Here is a 20,625-nt window from a genome sequence, read left to right as displayed (position 1 = left end):
TTTTGGTATATTTAATCATTACATTAAGTTAGATTATTATTGTACTTTTTTTTGTCATGCACACACTTAGACACATTATAAGGAAAGAGCAACACAGCAAAAAAAAAAAAATAAATAAATAAATAAATAAAAATAAAAAGAACAAAAAAAAAGATTTAAAAATGAAATCTTTTTATTTTGCCACTACTCGCCAAGCCTCAACCACTATTATTATTATTGTAACTTTTTTTTTGGGTATTAAGATGGGATATAAGCCCACAAGAAAGATTTAAAAATAAATTAAACGGGGTAAAGAGATTTTTTTTTATCATCAGCTTAAATGTTCTTTTGCCATAAGCAATCGGCACATCTATTATCTTTTTTATAAGTATGTACAAAAAAAATCTCAGTTTTTTTACCTTAAGTTATAAATACTTCTAATAAGAGCATTTGGTTGATTTGCCAAGTTTTTGTTGCTACTGTTAATAATACTACTAATTTCTTTCTCTTTTTTGATATTTTAATATTTTTTTTATTATATCTTTTCACTTAACTGTCTAAAGATCTAAAAAATTCTTTTTTTTTTCTACAGTATTTCTTAATCTGATAGATCAAGAATTAATTTGTTGTATGTCCGAACTCTATTACTATATGCATAAGACAGAATTCGAAACCTCGACATTTATTTAAACAGACAAGTGAACTACCTACATTTGATTTAATAATTTCTTTTCTATTTGTTTTGGTTTGACAAGGGGGCCTAAGCCCAAAAAAAAAAGATAGGCCAACTCCTTTATCCCAAAATGTGAAAATGGATTTTGTCTTTTGTCTGATAGACTTGATTCATCAATCTTATCTCATTTTGTTCTAAATCTAATTAATCAAGCTTGAGGAATATAATGTTGATTAATGTTTTTAGTTGGGCCGAGTATTGTTGGGCCCATAATCAATCCTTATATGGTCCAACATCTTCCCAGCCTTCCCCCTACAAGCATTTGCCGCAATTTTCAAACCACTTATTCTGACAAAAAAAGATACTTATAGTAAAAGGGAAGAAAAAAAAAATCGTAATGTCTTGGGGGAAAAATCCAGTTGCAGTTTTTTCCATCATGTCTTATTTAAAATTAAAAAAAAATTCAACCACTTGAATTCATAAAAAAAAAAAAATTATTGGTAGACAAGTTAATACTTCTTGAGAGAATGACCAGAAGTCAAACTTCAAAAATCAAAACCCCAAGAGTAATAGTGGACATTAAGATGTAATGTCTTTTGCATACACCTTAATTTTTCTAAGCATTATTTATATTAAAATGGGTCAAACTTTATATAATTTGACAAAATATGTCATTACAAGTTAAACGAATTGAAATAAAAAAAAATTTCTGACCTTCACATAAATTATGAACACATAATATATAAATGAAAAAGTAAAAAAAGAAAAAAAAGAAAAAAACAATAATTTAGTTCAAGTAACAAATAAAGTTTTATGTTCAATTATAATGCAACCATGTATGATTTCATTACTCTTCGCTATGATTTTATAAGAGATATATAGAGTATGGTGGGTACTTAACGTGTAATTATTGATTATAAACTAATCGAAAATATTTGATAATAAAAAATTAGACAAAAACAGTCAAAATTTATCTTAATAAATATTAAATAAAATAAGTTCTGACTATTTTTTTTTCTATGTAACATTTTAGGGTTTATGATTAGGTAAAAATTCAGGTGCAGTCGACTTCACGTAAAGTTGATAGTTGAGAGTCGTTAAATAAAAATTTAATTAAATCAGTCATTTAATGGCTCTTACCTATCAACTTCATGTGAAGTCAACTGCTGCACCTGAGTTTTCACGTTATGGTTATTAATCACCCCATAGAGTTAAATCTATAGTAGTTTCTACACCAACCCAATTGAAGCCTCTTTCCAAAGCCGGTGGAGTTATAATCAAGGCTTCAGCCAAGCTATTCATCAACCCTGGCATGTTAAACACTTCCTCTTCATCCCAATAGAAGCTTCTAGAATCTTCTCCAAAACTACTATCCGAAGACAACTCCTCCTCATGAGAAGAACCATCATTACTTCCACGGATACTCATGATCTCTTCTGTGCCTTCAATAAAGTGATTGTTCGCGACCTGCGTCGCAGTTATCTGGATGCTTTTGAGAGAAGTGGTTTCAGCATTGAGTCGAGGCAGCGAGGCAGCCGACTGAGGAAAGTTTAGGGAAGCATTGTCGCCCCGGAAGGCCAAGGCAGCGACATCATGGGCTATAGCCGCCATTTGAGGGTGAGAAAAAGTTCCAAGCCAAACCCTAGTTTTGTTGTTTGGTTGTCTAAGCTCACAAACCCATTTTCCATTCCTTTGCCTCACACCTTTGTAAATAGGGTGCCTTGTCTCTTGGAATTTCTTCCTCCCTGCCTTTCTTTTTTGCATGTTTAATTTTCTATTTTGTGTTGTGTTTGAATGTATGAGGATTAAGGAACAATATATAATGTGCCTTTTAAAACGTTATAGGGTGTAACAAAATTTAATGTGACACACATTCACATAATATAGCACGAGGGAAAATAGGATAAAAATGAGTGGTGTTGTTGATTTTGGATACTAATTAAAATAAATAAATAAATAAATTGGAGCTCATGCAGCATGCAATTTTATATTTTGTATTTATTGATTCTCTTTTATATGATTTGGGTGACAACAACTATACATATAGTAGATGAGAATAGAGAGTGACATGCTTGACTTGTGTGTTGTGTGACACAATAAGAGAGATTTATTTTCATCACGTGTTCTAGAAACATTTCATTAGTCTTGTTTAATTTACTCTAGCTAGTTCACTCTTTGTTGCATATATTAAAATTAGTTATCATATATTTATGTATTGTTTAATTTATTTATCTTTTAATATATATTTTATTTTAGTAACTAATTTTAATATATACTTAACATGATTGATTGAAAAATATTACCTAGCATTTGAAAGAGAAATTAAAATTAAAAGACTGAGATTGAAATAAGTCTTAATACTGTGTTTGGTATAAAGTAAAAGACAGAGATTGAAATAAAAATTAAATTTTAATTTAATTTATATAAAGGATAAAATCGAAATTAATTAATTGAAATGAGAATATTTTAAGAATAAAATATTATTAAAATTTTAGTTTTTATCTCTAAAAATTTCAGTTTTTTGTGTCTCTATTTTTTAGAAATACTGAAATACTAAAATTTTGAGAACAATGACAAAAGTTTTAATACCAATCTTTGGATCAACAAATATAATATTAAATCACAATCTCTCAATCTCAGTCTTAATACTTCAAACAAACGTTATCTGATTTGTTAGCTAAAAAACTTTAATGTCAATTAAATATTTACTTTAAAAATTTCTAATATTAATAAAAACATTAATTAGTGTCTTTGAAGCGATTTAAGATATTTGTGGTAGTATGACTGATTAAGACGGTGTGCGAAACGTGCTTAAATGTTTGAAGCCATATATTTTAAGCTCCACGTGGAAGAGCGTGAAGCCTGCTCCACATATTAAAGTCACGTGGTGGAAAAGGGAATAATGAAGGCATTCGTGTTTTTATACACGTAGTTAATAAATAAATAAATATACGAGGGAAAAATGGGTTCATATGCTATTTTAGTCACCAAGATAATGTTAATTAATTGTTGATCCTATTTTAGTATTTTTGTTGTTGTTTAAAAGTGATTTAAGTATTGATCATTATTAATTTTTATATATATGTTAATGAACAACACTATGAAAAATTGCACGTGTAGTGCGAGATAAAATTAATTAATTCAATAATGGAGGACGAAGAAATTAAAGTGAAAAAAGAAGTCAAGAAGTTGAAGATATATATTTCTTAATTAATGTGGAGTCAAATTAAAATTAAAAAACTTAATTAAAAAGTGAAGCATAGTGTATGGTTTAGACATGATGATAGGAACTAAGAACAAGAAGGCCCACTAAAGGTCGGTTAGTGAAATTAAATAATTATTATATTTTAGGAATATATATATATATATATATATATATATATATATATATATATATATATATATATATATATATATAGTTATTTACATTATGGTCAAGTTTGTATAATATTTTATTCTTTTAGTAATATTATGATTACAAAGTGAATAATCTTTTGATAATTTATCCATTTTTTATACTAAGATAGATTAAATATTAAGCAATGCAAACTTAGCATAATATAATAAAATACATAGAAAAAAATTATCACTTTTTTTTGCTATAAAATATATATTTCAGTTATATCTTGTTAAATATTTTCACCTTTCGCTTTCTGTTATAGTTTACAACTTGTCACCTTCTTTAATTCATCTTCTTCTCCCAAAATCAAACATTCAACATCACCATACCAATACCTAAAAAAACAGCATATTAATGATAATAATATGTATCCTTTCAGTATCAAACAAATAAAATACTTTATCTATTTATAAAAAACTTAATTAAAAAATAATCAGAATTTATTTTATTTAATATTATTACAATAATTAATAAATATTAAATAAAATAAACTCTGACATTTTTTTATTTCTTTAACATTATCGTATATAAAATTATTTGATGACACACTCATGTATGATGTAATGTATATATCTAACAGTAAATATATAATCCATTTTTTAATGTTAAAAAAAGCCTAAATTCCATCACCTAACATGGTAGTTAACCGTATGCTATTTTCATCAATTATATATTAAGTCATAATCATATTATATATAATATTATTTGATAATATTAGAAAAATAAAAACAATCTAAATTTATCTTATTTAATATTTATTAATAATAATAATAACAATTAATAAATATTAACTAAAATAAATTTTAATTATTTTTTACTTTTTTTTTGTTATTAAATATTTTCAAATATCATTCATAATATATTAGTGATAAAATGCGTCATATACAAATTTGAAATTAAAAAGTTAATCATGTTTATTAATACTATAGGTGAATTTTGTCTTTAATTGAATTGTGAGCTATAAAGTACGGAGACTTCGCTGAATTATTGTGTCCGCGTGTCGAACACATTTTGGACACGACACTCACCGACACTCGTCCGACACACGTGTCTGCTGTGTCCAACCGTGTCTTAATAAAAAATAAAAAATTCTTCTTCGGATACACCTGGACACACCTAAATATCATCACGTGTCCGCGTGTCTAGTCTTATTCTTAACATATATTCTTAAAATAAATTTAGATATAGTATATATTATTATTTATCAAAATAAAAAATATTTTAAATACTTGATATAATTAAAATAAGACAATAAAAATAATTAAAAATTTTAATTTATATTTTAATATCAATAAAATATCAAAATATCATTACAATTTATCTAAAAAATACTTTATATTTTATATATATGCGTGTCCCCATGTCATGTAAAATTTTAAAATTCGCGTGCCGGCGTGTCCCGTGTCGTGCCGTGTCCCGTGTCCGTGTCAGTGTCCGTGCATCATAGATTGTGAGTGACACGTAACTACGTAAATAATAGAAGTGTTTATGGGTTGGATCAGATCAAATTTAAGTAGATCCAAACACGACCTAAAAAAATAAGAGTTTACTTTGATCCGACTTGAAAAGAAATCGAGGTCACCCAACGAAACATTAGTATATACAAATTTATAAATTTTATATATTAAAATAATAAAATCTTACTTTTAAAAAATAAATTTAATAAATTTTTTATTATATTTATATCAAAATAAATTATTTTAAAACAAAAATAATACTGTATAATATAAAAAATATTAATTAAATTATAAAAATATACTATAACATTATTAATTAACTCAAATATATATATTGTTAAAAACAATTTCCAGCCGGATAAAAAGGCTCGAAATAAAATTTGAACCCAATCCAAAAACAACATCAGATAAAAAAAATTAAATCCAACAAAATATACCTTAAATCCGAATCAAATTTCGGACGAGACGAGTCTTAAACACCTCTATTAAATAATGAATTAGTGATATTCCTCAATCCTCATCATGCATTATGAACTCTTCTTCTTCCTTTAATTTGTTTTTCTAGGTCGTGTTCCTCATGGATTCTTCAAATGTTCTTATCATCAATCACAATTGTTATTCACTATGCTTTTTCTTTTCAACTTATAAGGGCTTGTGCTTCACGTTCCTACTATCTTTTTCTCCTCCTTCTTCTTTAATTTTAATTTAATTTTTTTCTTTTTGAATAAATTGCCACTTTCTCTAAAAAAAAGTGAAGAGAAAATAATGGGTTTCCATGTCCCGGGCATGAACTAGCTTTGTTTTGTCAATATCATGCCATTCTAATTATTGTGCTTAAACATATATATGTTTCCCAATTTCAATATGTACTCCATGTTTGTAACATGATGAGGAAAAAAGGGTTCACAACCTAACTTAAATGGAGACGAGTGTGAATGCTAAAGTTTCACATTATTAAATAAGAATTGACAAAGTGATGTTTACATAATATATTAATATAAAGTGTTTATAAATACTACCACTATTTTAGGGACATAATGATTACTATATGTTTTATTTAAATTATATTTTTACGAAGATTATATATTTATTATTATTATTATATGTTATAATAATAATTATATATTTTTTGTGGTTATTAAAAAAGTTTTTACTAATATATATATAATTGTCGTTAAAATTTTTTATTGACAAAATATAAGACGGTTAATATTTAATTATCGATAAATATAGTAACAGTTATTTCTATTACTATTAAAAATAAAATAAATACTGTTAAAAGTAATTTTTTTAATAGTGAAACTAAGTTTGTGATTAAGATGTAACGAACAATTTGTTATTGATAAATGTTAGGACGTCAATATTAATCGATATTTGGCTAACACTTTATTTTTATACTATTAAAATTTAGAGTTAAAAGTTAGTATTTAAGATTTAGAATGTTAGTTAAGAATTATCCAAAAATAATAAATTTTATATGGTCATATAACATTACTCTTTGTTATTATATATAATTTTAGAGAAAGTATAAGGAGTCAATAGAGTATTTATACAATATATATAATGGGGTATAAAGATGATTATTTTGGATAATATGAGTGTATTATATTTAAAAAATTTATAATATTTAATCTTAGATATTTATTTTTTAATTCACATTGGACTAAATAAATAGCCCAATATATATATTATACAAATATTTCATTGACTCCTTAGCGAAATTCTTAGTTTTATAAAGTTTTATTAATGAGGGTGTACACGTACATATGTTATCCTTTATTTGGCCTCTTTATCTTTTATCAAGCCCTTTCTTGTATTACCGTTGCTTTCGTATAAGCTTAATTATGAAAAATGATTTAATTAAAATTTTCATAACAAAAATACAAATGATTAGGAAAACAAAAATACAGAATTTAAACGGAGTAATGCAGCTCCTTTACAATCACCTTTTAGAATGAGTCTAATATCACTTGGAGGCTAGTTCACATAATGGTAAGTTTTTTTTTTTTTTGTTAAATAGATTATACAATCTCTAATATTACAAACTCAATTAAGAGGTTGCGAGTTCGAGAATCTTATCTTTAAAAAAAAAAAACTCACCTACATCATATTATAATATGTTTGACTAAATTATTATATAACGGTTTTTAATTTTTAACTTCACACGAAAACAACAATACCGAGTATTCACCATTTCGGACCGTAACCTGTTAGCATAATGGGCTCTGTTCAAGATGCTCAAAGCCCACTAGGCAGGCAACCACACCTTAATGGGCTTACAATAGAATGTCCTTGGCAGGTCATCTGTGATGGGCCTACATAAAAATCCATAATTAACTCATTAAGTAAAACAGACCCATTAACCAAAAAAAAAACAGACAAAAAAACGAGGGGCTCATTAAATAAAATAACTAGCAAGTCGCTTTTCTAAATGAACTAATTAGCAGCATCCTCCTTTTTACTTTTTGAATAAATTCCTTATCCATAAGGGTACCAAACGATATTGATTGATCACTACTGATAGTTGAAAAGCATAACCAGCTACAGAGAAGCTAAGTAGCCATGAATAAAATACACAATGAATCAATTTTGGAAAAGAAAAAGAAAAAAAGAGGAGAAACACATTACAAAGCAAGAATGAAAAAAGATTGATTAGTCATTGTCAAATTGTTCCTTCCTTGCTTCATCTTCTCAAAATTACATTATTCTGTCTACACTACACTGGCCTAGACTCTCTCATATTCCTCCTTTTCATGATGAATAATTCAAGCAGTGAAATGTAATTATCATGTTAAATTGCTTTCTTGATGAGACCCTTTTCTAAATCCTATGCTAACGTAGAATATTTGTGCACTCAACTGTCTTTTTATAGTGAAAGTTGAGTACGCATGTTTTGCAATTTTATTTTGGTTTATAAGAAGTATAAGCAAACACACACTATCTTGAACAATGAATAACCAAACTGGAATCTAAAATTTTCAAATAAATTTTGAACATAACATGATTAGTGAAAAACTGAAAATAGAAATGACAGTGTATAAGAAACAAAGGTAAATAATTTACAACATCCTCAGCCAAGTACTACATAAGTCATGTACACATTTCTTATGTTTCCCCTTAAACTCACATAATCTATTTAGGGCTCTGTTTTTATCTAATTAGCCTATCCTAATAAGTTGCATGTGAGACTGTCCTCTGAAAATTCCTCCATTAAAAGGGCAAAGATAGCAAGCTCAAGTTCTCCAGCCAAGTCTCTTACCTGTTGTGAATTTTTCTTCCACCCACTTTCCTCTCTTGAGAAGTCCTCATCTATCATCATATCAATGGTGTTGGACTCCACTTCCTTCCATAGTTCCAACCTCTTACAAACCCTTTCTATCACCATCTCCTTATCTCTTGGGCAATCAAATTCCGCAATCTCTTCCTCCATAATGAGATCATAAACTAGTCTCTTGAGATCCTCCGGAACTCGCCATCTGCTTGATTGGTTGACGATTGCATAAACTATTTCTCTCAGTTCCTTTTCTTCATGTGACATTTCGCTATCACCGTCTCCGCAACTATCCTCGTTGATATATGTTCCATACTGGTTGTTTTCTTGATCTAACATTCTTTGCTCAAGTTCCAATGGATCTAACTCTGCCAATTTCTCAAATCTACTTAGCCGGTATAATAGTTGTTGCTTTGTTCCTGTGAAATTTAAACACAAAATATGATCAATTCTAAATGTCAAATTAGTTCTAAAAATTATTTATCATATAATGAATAACTTCTTTCAAAAGTTTAAGCCGGTCTGAAGCACTCAATCAAAAAGGATTCAGTAACATGTGATGATCTAAACTCGACCATAAAAGGCATGACATATTTATACCTAACACACAAATGCAAATACAACAATGTTTAAAAACTTGAATAATTGATATGCTATTTTAGACCCTATGGAAAACAGCAACAAATTAGAAGCGTGATGATGCATTGAATTAAAGGTTTATTAGAATGTAGAAGCTATTGTTTGAAGTAGTTGGGAGTTGAAGATGTAGTAATAAAGTTAAAATGCAACGTATCTACGTTTGGCAATGGCTCACTCACCACATGGAGATGGACCACTTTCAACGAAGTTGGAAAAGATAAGGAATAATAAAAATTCTCAACAACTAATCTTTAAGAGTTAAAAAGTACCACCAAGAAGACTTGATAAAACAATGAAAACAGTTACACATATTGCTGCAAATAATAGTGAATATATATTTCCCCAAGAAAGTAAAATGTGGGACATGATCAAATTTGCAATGTATTGGTTGTGTCTAGTAATAAACAGAGTAGTAGTAGGCCAAGTCCACATTGAATGCGAAAACAACGATCTTTCAAAATGGAACCCTACAAAGATAGAGAGATATGATTGATGGTTGGGATATCATCTTATTCAATTAGAGACCCCCTCTTGTGCCATTTTGCAACAGACAATCAACTTTGAAGAACCGTGTACGATGTTAAATGTTTATGGAAAACGACCATACAACAACAAGGGGAAAATTTTTTTTTTTTAAATAGTAAAAAATTACTATAATAATAAATATGAGATTAATATGCATGTACATATACTACAGCAAATGAAATTTCTTAGTCTATTGTATGTTTTCATAAATAAAATAAAATAGTTAAAAAATAAAAAAAGGGAAGGAAAATAGCATACTCTGTACATTGGCGTAGCTACAATCCAAATCAAAACCTTCCTCATCATCATCATTGCTTTCGTGAACATCATCATCATCCTCAAATGGTGGGTCTAAAACTGATACAGGACTACATTGTTCTTTTTCTTCTTCTTCTTCTTCTTCTTCTTGCTTCCCTGATTGGAATTTGTTGATGCTATCATCTCCATTATTATTATTATGTTCTTTGTCCTAATATGAAAAATACACAACAAACAATATTAGTTAGAATATTCTCCTAATTGGGTTGTTATAACATAATTCCTTAATATATAATAATTGAGTTTGTTATTGACTTCTATTTTGTTTTAATATTTGGTTACTTACTTGCCATATAGGACCCTACGCGTAATTAGAACAAAAATACAAACTAGAAACTATTATCTAAAGTCGAATGTCGGGGTCTATAATAATAACAACAATAAAACAAACAAAAGAAAAAACAAATAAAAATCTTTTGTCTTGTTTTGCAGAAAATTTATACTTACCAGAATAACCAATTAGAAGTGTAAAACAAAACAAATTAAATAAAAAATAAAAAGGAAAAAAGATTTGCATGGCAGACACATGATCGAAAAATACAATTATGGAAATCCATGAAACTGTTCACTAATATGCAACTGAATTGACATATTTGACCCCAGCTTAGATTTGATCTTTCAAACAATTTTGCCTGAAAATCATAGGGGCATTACAGTCATTGTAAGCAGAGTCTCCGGCAAAATCTGCAAACCCAGATCCCATTTGCCGACAACAAAAATATAAACCACTGAGCAAATGTCAACTCACGAGCTGAACTCGGTTCCCCAACTCAGTACTTAATAGTACCGAGTCAGACCAGCGAGTTCTGACTTTTTTTTTTCAAGCAAAATCACCGGATCTCTGTTATTTTCTTTAATCTAACTAATTCAATAATTCACATAATTAATGGCTTTCATTAAGAAATTAAGTAGTAAGTAATAATATTAGTGACATAGCTTTTTTTTTAAATGGCTTTCATTAAGAAATTGAATTTTCGCTTGGTAATTAATTTTGTTCCTTCATTCATGATATGTATATTATATTATTTCCTAACTAATAATGTAGTTTGAATTAAATTGGCCTATCCTTTTAAAGCAAAATTAATAAAGGTATAAATTAGATATTTTAAATTAAATGAAATATATAAGAGACTTATCACTAAATAAAGTATAGATTTAATTGCAAATTAAACTAATCATTACTATTTTAATTTAGAATTTATCTATCTTTTAAAAGTATACGTTAAAATTACAAATTAATTTTTTTATTAAAAATAAAAAAAATAAATTTTTAATATATCTATTTTGTATTTTTAAAAAAAGTAAATTTTATACTAATAATAATTTTATTATGTGTTAAAATTACAAATTTGAATTTTTTTATTAAAAAATAAATTAAATAACCAAAATACAAAATCCTAACAAAATTTAATTCATAAAATTGTTTGATAAAAGCTTTTAAGAGTTAAATGATATTTTGGCAGAATGTATGAAAACGACGAACCTCTGTTCTGTGGCGATTTGGAGACGATGCCGGCGAGGAGAACTCCGGCGTACGGCGGCCGGAGGAGGAGGTGGCGGAAGGACTCCGTTGCAGAACAAAACGGAAAGGGCTTTCACAGAATAAGTCATTATCATCATCATCATCATGAACACTACTCGAAGAACACACTCCTTCTTCACTGCAGGAACACCTGAACCCCACACCACTAGTGTCCACCATAACATTCTCCTTCTTCTTGTTCTCTTCTTCTTCCTTTGTTGTTGTTCTTCTTCCCAAATCTAGCTCGAATTTCAAGATATCCTTCACCTTCTTCTTCCTCTTCGCATTGTTATCATTACTCTGAATTTGCCTCTTGTTCCTTCTTCCCCTGTGCGTGAATCTCCTAAAGAAGGAACCGAAGAAGCCAAATCCATTGGCGTTTCTGGAATTGGAGTGCTTCTGAATCCGAAGCGCAGCTTCTAGAAGAATGGAAGCTGTTCTTGCAGGAACATGAAGGAACATTGCGTTGGGCGAAGAAGCACGTGCACTGCACGGACTCTTAGTACTACTCCGTTGCGAGAATCTGAATAGCGGGGATTTGGTGATATCAGGTGTGGTTGTTGGTGGTGCTGTGGAAGAGTAATTGAAGCAGAGAGCGTTCTTGCAGAGGTGATGAATTGGGAATAAAGTTGAGGTTTTTAGGGTTCCTGTTTTTTGCTTAGAAAAATGAATTGTGAGCTGGTTTTGCTTGTCTGAGATGTAATTGTTGAGGAGGAATGGCTCTTGATCTTCGCTTAGAAGCTCGTGTAAGAAGTGCTTGTTCTTCTTCTGAGCCATTGATGTTGAAAAACCAGAGAGAATGAAAGCTCTTATTTTGGGTACAAATAACAAGAGAGAGAGAGAGAGAGAGAGAAGCAAACACAAGAGTTCCGTGATTCAAATCTAAGGTTGAGAAATACAGAATAGAGATGACTAAATTAACGAGCCAACTAACTACTACTATATAATAACCTCCTCATATAATAATTAAAGAAAAAGTATAAGTAAATAATGAAAATACTAAACAATATGAACGATGAATGTATCGGATATTTATTTCATTAGGTGTGTGAATAGTTATTTTAATATTAAAATTTAGATGGATAATTTGAAAGTATAATATATTTTTATTTGATTGGTGATTGTTTATGTTGTTTAAAAAAGTCATTGATTACTTAGCATAATTCATAATTGAAAAAGTATATGGAATCAACTAATAATCAGCGAAAGAATGGAACAACATAATTAATTATAATTAGTTTTATTAATTTATAATTTAATTTGTTTTTTAAATTATTGTTGACCACGTTCAAAACATGAGGGAAGATACGCTAGTGATAGGAGAAAATTACGGAACAGATCCTTTGATCATTAATTAGTTGGTTCCATATAATTAATTATGTTTTATTAATGCGTAACACATGAAACATAGAAATTATATCCAAAACCATCCAATTTACAAGAAAAAGAAACATCCATGTGCCTATCAGTAGTTAAAGTCACCGATACCTCTGATTTACCAATTCACTGATTCTTGACTTATATAGAGTTGGTTCCCTAGCATTGTTGTTCATAATTAAATAGTGGAAACTCAACTGAAGTCAAAGTTAATTCCAACTGAATTTTTACTCAATTAAATATAAAATAAAATAGTTAATAAATTATAACTCTGAATAGCATAGTCTTTTCATACTCATTTAACAGTTGTAAAATTAAATTTCACTATTAAATTTATATATATATATATAAATAATTTTAAATATAAATAAATTAAACATAATTATCATGGATCATTAATGAATTGCTTCTAATCTCACAGATATATTTTGTCCGCATGTATGACTGTGTGATTCAATAAAGTATGTATCTTAAAATTTGATATACTTCCAATCTATTCATTTCTTTTGGTAATAACTTAGATGTTAGAGACAATAGTAAAATAAAAAGGTCATTTTTATATAATGGTGTAAATAGAATAATATATATTGAATTACACTTTGACTAGCTTAATTGCCCCATAAAAATGGTGAAAATTAATAAAAATTACGTACCACGGTAATTAATTAAGGGTAGGCATGTGTCCTTGTCAGAGATTGTGACACAAAGTATAAGAAAGGCTTTGACTAATTATATAGTGTTGCTGGTTTTTATTTTTGTTATAGCTATATAGTGTTAATTAACTTAATAAAAGATAACTGAATATTAGATATAAAAAAAATCAACTATTAAATATTTAATGGAATGAATATTATAAACGTTAACAATATTTTTAGTTAAGTAATATTTTTTTGTGTATTAAAAAATTATACATAACTAAAACTATTTTATAACATTTTTTATTTTTTTTCTTTTTCGTATAAAACCTAGAACTTTATCAATCAATTATTACCGTTCCAAAATTGAAAAAAATTTATTTATATTAGTGATGGTTAGATGGTTAATTTTTTTATGTATTGAAATTCAATGTTATTATTTTTTTAATATGTTAATAATTTGTGTCAAATTTAATAATAAAATAACATTAAATCTGTTTTAAATTTTTATAGAATAAAATAAGAGTTTAAAATATTAAAAATTAAAATAATATTTTTTTATTTAAAATATATGTATGTTTAAAAATAAATTAAATATATAATTTATATATATACAAATATATAATTAGTGAATTTTAAAATACTGGTAACTTTTTAATTATCATTTGTTACTAAATGTGGTTGATGTAGTGGGGAACAAGACACAGGTAATGAAGGCAGTGATGAATTATGAGTTGTGAGTGAAAAAACCTGGTTTCTGGTCCAGAATCCTGAATCCTGAATTCTGAATGCTGTCATATATATATGTCTCAGCACCCAAGCTTTAATTTGATTTTTCACTTTCCACGTAACTCTCTATATTTCTATATTAATTAATTTGCAATAATAATAATAATATATAAGTTATTTGAGTTGTGGTGAAAATCAAAGACACTAGCTAGATGTTATTTGAATCGATGTTGATAGTGAAGATATAGTCTCTTTAAGGAGGCACTAAACGACAACATTCAAAAACACTACTCAGTGTCACAGTTCACAGTTGGAAACAGCGGAGAACCGGATCTTCACCATTTCCAAACCCTACTAGTTGACTTTGATTAATTCTGTATCACAAAATCATAATCTTAATGTTAAATTTTTAAGAAAAGATGTATCCTAAAAATTTAGATATAGTTATTTTTATGTGAAATTGATAGTTAAAAATTGTTAAAAAATAATTTAGTCAAATTTATCAATTATTTTTAGGTGAAAATTTAGGTGCAGTCGACTTCACGTGAAGTTGATAGTTAAGAGCCGTTAGATGAAAATTTAGTTAAATCAGTCAAATTATCTAATGACTCTCAGTTATCAATTTCACGTGAAGTCGACTGCACCTGAATTTTCATCTTATTTTTAACTATTAACTTCACATTACGTTAACTATATTTGAGTTTCTACCAAAGATATATCATAACATATATTAGATCTTCTACGATTAAAAAAATTTAGAATTCAATTCTTGTTAAATAGAAAAAAATAGTATATGATAAATAAAAGAAGAAAAAAATTTATACAAAAACTAAAATAGTATTATGGTAGTTAATTTATTATTATTATTATTATTATTATTATTATTATTATTATTATTATTATTTGCTTCCAAGTAAAAATTAATTATATCGTGCTTTAATGAATAATTCAAACAAAAAATACTCACGAGTTATAATGCATTTTCTCATGTATGTTTAGTGGAGATGTGCCTATCAATAGTCTTTATGTTTTATTACTCTTAGTGTAAATTATTTATTTATTTATTTAGTTCATATTGTGCTGTAAAAACAAAGTATTTTGGTCTGGGGAGAAGTGATAATGAGAGCAATATGGACCATGACCCACTTGATTTAACAGTTTCAATTTGTTTTTTACTACTCGATCTCATACACTATGTAAACTGTGAACTGTCAAGATCTATGAGTTTAAAGTTTTTTAAACTTTGAACTCTTTCAACTTTAAAACTTTATCAATTTATATTTTTATTTATTTAGTTATCTCTTACTTTCTTTGTGTCTAGAGTAATGAAGAAATAGTGGTCAATAATCGTGTTTAAGATTTATCAATTGAATAATTAAAAATGTTATTATACTAAAATTAGTTATTAAAATTAGTCATTAATATATTTATGTATAAATACAACATGTAATGTATAGTTTAGTTTATTTATATATAATATGTATTTAAATTTTAACATTTATTTTATATTGGTGAATAACTTTAATAATTGATTTTAGTATATATATAATATAACTGTTGAATAATTAATGTTATTTATATATTGAATCTTTTGTTTTTTTTTTTTTATCAAAGAGCATATATAAACGGAGAAAGCCAGATGAAGATTTGCATATACTTGAATAAACATACATTTAGAAAAGAACAATGTTATATAAAAAAATTTATTTTTTTAATATTTTAAATTTTAAATACTAAATTATAAATTATAAATCTTAATAATATAAAAATAAGATATTATCTCAAAATATTAACTAATATTAAAAAAATGTGACCCTTTAACATTTTTTTCAGAAGATATATACATAAAATTGGACTAGAATTTGACTTAAGATTTTTTATAAAGTATTATTGATGATCAACAAGAAAAATTACAAAAAATAATCTACTTTATTTAAAATTTTTAAATTTTAAGGATAATGATGTCGTATTTTTTTAACCATATTTATAAAAAAATTGCACCAATATTTAATGTCTAAAGTATTTTTTGATAAGTGATACTATACATATGTGCATCTTTGGTAACAAAAAAAAATCACCACACAATATGTACATGCATTTTTCTTCCTCTTCGTATTACTTCCTATTAATATAACACAAATTTTTACTAAAAAAATACATAAAATTATTGATAGAGCACAAAACTTTTTTGATATAATACATAAACTTTTTGTATATATCACAAATTTTTGCTGTACAATTCATAAAATTTTTTATTGTTTTTTTTGTCCTATTCTATATTAACTTTTTGTTTTTTATCTGATAATTTTGTGTTGAATTCTCATAATATTTAATACCTTAAATATATTTTGTTAGTCGAGTGAATCTATTTTAGACACGTGATTTTTTAAAAGTTTTTGTGTTGATTATTGCAAAATTTTTGTATTATACACTAAAATTTTGTGTTTAGTAATTTTGGTGCACATCTTAAAAGTTACTTCTAAAAAAAATATATTAACATTTAATATTTTTATCATATTATAAAATATTTTAAAAATATTTTTGTGTATTCAAAAATTGGGATTAATTCATACTATTTAAAAAACTCAAAAACTAAATTACATACAAAGAGCAGTAGAAGAAGAGACAATAGATTAAATTGCCATGCATGCACTAACCCTAAAAATGTTAAATCTTTAATTTATAAACAAATAAATTTACTGTATGTGGGTCGGTGGGTGTCACTTCAAGCTTGCATTAAAATGTAGACAAAGTCAATTTATCTAGCTTATCTAGCAATTATTCATTAACATATTTTACACGAAGAATGTTAGGGATCAACAACTTTTATAATTTATAGCTATTAAATAATTATTAATAATATTTTTAATAATATGAAATTTCATCCAATATAATATGAGATTATTCACTTTTTTTTTTTGTTGGTTACTGGTCAAAATTTAATACAGTTACTGATTCCTAAATTTGTCTATTTCAGATTTCATATGTAACTTTGTTGCTGCGGTCTCTTCGTGAATTTTATTTTAAATTCTTGCTATAATTTTTTTTTAAATATAATTTTAATATTTCGATAATATAATAAAATGTTTTATATAATTATATATAAAAAATAATTTGTTTTATATAATTATATATAAAAAATAATTTGTTTATGTTTATATGAAAAAATGGGAATGGTTGGTCGAATAGGGAAACAAATGGCACCTCCCCCGTGACACTCACATTCAAATTAAAGGCAAAAATAGTACAAATTAAATATATGTGGCCCTTGATTGAATTTCTTTTACAAATGATTCCAAAACATATATCACATCAATTAAGATATAATTTACTGCAAGGTAGTACACTCACTTATATTATTATTATTATTATTATTATTATTATTATTATTATTATTATTATTATTATTATTATTATTATTATTAGGATAAAAAATTTTTTCCTAAAAGTTTGTCAAATTTTTTAAGAACACTTCTCTTATTTTGTTTTAATTTTATTTAATTTGTCCTAAAAATATTTTATTTATATCAAATGTGTCTTCAAGAATTGAAGTTTAAAACCAATAATTTAGCAACAACACTTGACAATTAAAATCAATGATGAAATTTTATGTTTAATTTATGTGTGATAAAAATTATTCTTACAAAATTTTTGCTAAATTAATCATAAATTTCTTAAAAAATTACATGTCAGAAATACATTTAATATAAATAATTTTTTAAGAAAAAAGTAAAATAAAATATAACTTAAAAATATTTTTAAAATTTTTGACAAATTTTAGAAATAAAAAATAATATATTTTTATTTATTATTATTATTATTATTATTATTATTATTATTATTATTGATATATTGAGAGAGACTAGTATTATATATATTAACATTTGATTTATATAAATAGAAAAGAAACCATTTTATCTCTTATACCGTACCGTTTTCATTGTCTCTCTATATTGAAGTATAAAATTAAAGAAGAACCAAAATCATATCTATGAAATTAATAATCATCTACCTTCTATAATTAGAGTTAAAATCCAAATATGAGCGATTGAGAAGTCCAACACTGTTTTAATTTCTTCTGTGAAAGCTGCTTTTTAACTTTTATCAAATAAATTATACACGAGCTAAGCATGCACTTTTTAATTAACTGCTTAAAGAGTTTATATTATATATGGTAATAATGCAGGTAAAAGAACGTATGGATTGTATTAATTATTATATATAGCAAGAAATTAATAACAAATTTTTGCACGCTCGTGTTATTATATATATATATATATATATATATATATATATATATATATATATATATATATATATATATATATATATATATATATATATATATTAATTCTAAACACTTCAAGATCTTGTCATGCCGTATATATGGAGTACATATTATGATACCATAATATTAGAGACACAATAATTAAAGCTATTTTATTTAATATGATATTTATAATTATATATTTATTATATTTAAAATTATTTAATTATTCTAATAATAATTAAAAAATATTAAATAATATTATTGTTATAATATATATTACTCTTACACTCCAATTCCATTCCATGTAGTGTTATATTTTGTATCCACTTTTAAACCCAAGCCAAAGTGATTGATATATATTACTTTACAAAATAGATATAATCATTGGGAAGAAGACTTTAATTCTTTTCTTTTTCTTTTTTCCTTTATATTATTCTCATATCTTTTTATTCGTATTTCTCGCACATTCTATGGAGTAAAAAGTGAGGAACCACTTTTATGCATGCTCATCTTTGTGGAAAGTGGAAGAATATGATCAATTATTTAAGATTGAATTTAAAATAGGGTGATGATGATATTTTGAAGAATTCTATATATCTATATATATCGTTTACACACCATAGAGTTTGGTTTTCAAATATATATTTAAAGAAAAAAAAACTAAGCAAAAAGTTTTTGTTTAGAGTTCATGATTCAAAACTAATAAAGGAAAGTTAATTAGTATATAAATATATGAATAAGTATAAAAATTTATTTTTAATTAAGTAATATAAATTTAATTTTGATGCACTGAAAGTGAAAGTATAACGTATAATTACCATCAATATGAAAGGCAATTATTTAGATTTGGATTCTCTAAATTTTGAATTTCACTTTAAATGATAAAGTGTGATCTCTCACAATTTATTTTATAAGTAGGACTAAGAAAAAATATGAGAGAAAAACTATTCAAGGGTAAGAGATCGTACTTTACCCTCTAAAGTAAAAATTCAAAATTTAGAGGATCCAAATTCCAATTATTTTTACTGATGTGCCGTTACATAATAATTAGATACACGTGTAAAACTACTTTATACTGATAGTGCATTAAAATTAAATTAGTTAAATATTTATTATAAAATTAATTTTTAAAATTTAAGATAAAAAATAATTTTAAAATTAATTTTTAAATTTTTTTTACTTTTTTAATGTTTTCAATAAATAACATATATATTCAAAGTTTTACTTTTACCTATTTAAATATTAAAAAATAAAGGTCAAAACTCATGTAACTTCACGTAAATTAAGTTGATATCTAAGAACTGTTAGATAAAAATTTAGTCAAATCAGTTAAATTAACGGTTCTCAGATATCAATTTCATGTGAAGTCGACTGTACCTAAGTTCCACAAAAAATAAAGTAAGATTCCCATCCATCATTCATAAAACTTACCACAAGCTAATAAGCCAACATTTAACTAAATATGTTATATTATCACTTATCAGCCATAATGATTCGGCATGGTGAGAATGATATCTTGAACATTAAATTTTTTTTATTAAAAAAGTATGATATCTTAAACATATAATAAATACATATTTCCATTTCAAACGTGACGTCATTTCTATCAATTAAATAGTACATGCATCCATGCAAAACCTTCCGGCGATGATTGTTGACTTATAATAATAATAACAATAATAATAATAATAATAATAATAATAAGGTATAATGAAAAAATGTGACAAGTAAAATTAAAACAAAAGAGGAACATATATAGGTAAGGTAATTTTATTATAAAAATGTTTATATATTAAAATTAACTATTATGTATGTATTTTTATTCAAATA

General features: G+C 25.9%; 2 protein-coding genes across 2 annotated transcripts; both read right to left on the bottom strand.

Annotated features, from left to right (window-relative positions):
• Positions 1 to 1,278: 1,278 nt before the first annotated feature.
• Positions 1,279 to 2,434, bottom strand: LOC112728866 (dehydration-responsive element-binding protein 1B-like). Its single transcript, XM_025779185.3, has one exon. The coding sequence runs from the start codon at positions 2,414 to 2,416 to the stop codon at positions 1,847 to 1,849; it is 570 nt and encodes a 189-aa protein (XP_025634970.1). The 5' UTR covers positions 2,417 to 2,434; the 3' UTR covers positions 1,279 to 1,846.
• A 6,079-nt stretch (positions 2,435 to 8,513) lies between these two features.
• Positions 8,514 to 12,711, bottom strand: LOC112728865 (uncharacterized). Its single transcript, XM_025779184.3, has 3 exons — positions 11,746 to 12,711; positions 10,203 to 10,413; positions 8,514 to 9,199 (listed from the first exon to the last, which is right to left on the bottom strand). The coding sequence occupies exons 1-3, from the start codon at positions 12,559 to 12,561 to the stop codon at positions 8,673 to 8,675; spliced, it is 1,554 nt and encodes a 517-aa protein (XP_025634969.1). The 5' UTR covers positions 12,562 to 12,711; the 3' UTR covers positions 8,514 to 8,672.
• Positions 12,712 to 20,625: the final 7,914 nt, after the last annotated feature.

Source organism: Arachis hypogaea, chromosome 12, assembly GCF_003086295.3.
Source record: "Arachis hypogaea cultivar Tifrunner chromosome 12, arahy.Tifrunner.gnm2.J5K5, whole genome shotgun sequence".
NCBI classification, from domain to species: Eukaryota; Viridiplantae; Streptophyta; class Magnoliopsida; order Fabales; family Fabaceae; genus Arachis; species Arachis hypogaea.
The sequence above is the reverse complement of the archived record's forward strand: the minus strand, read 5'-3'. Positions and strand labels throughout refer to the sequence as shown.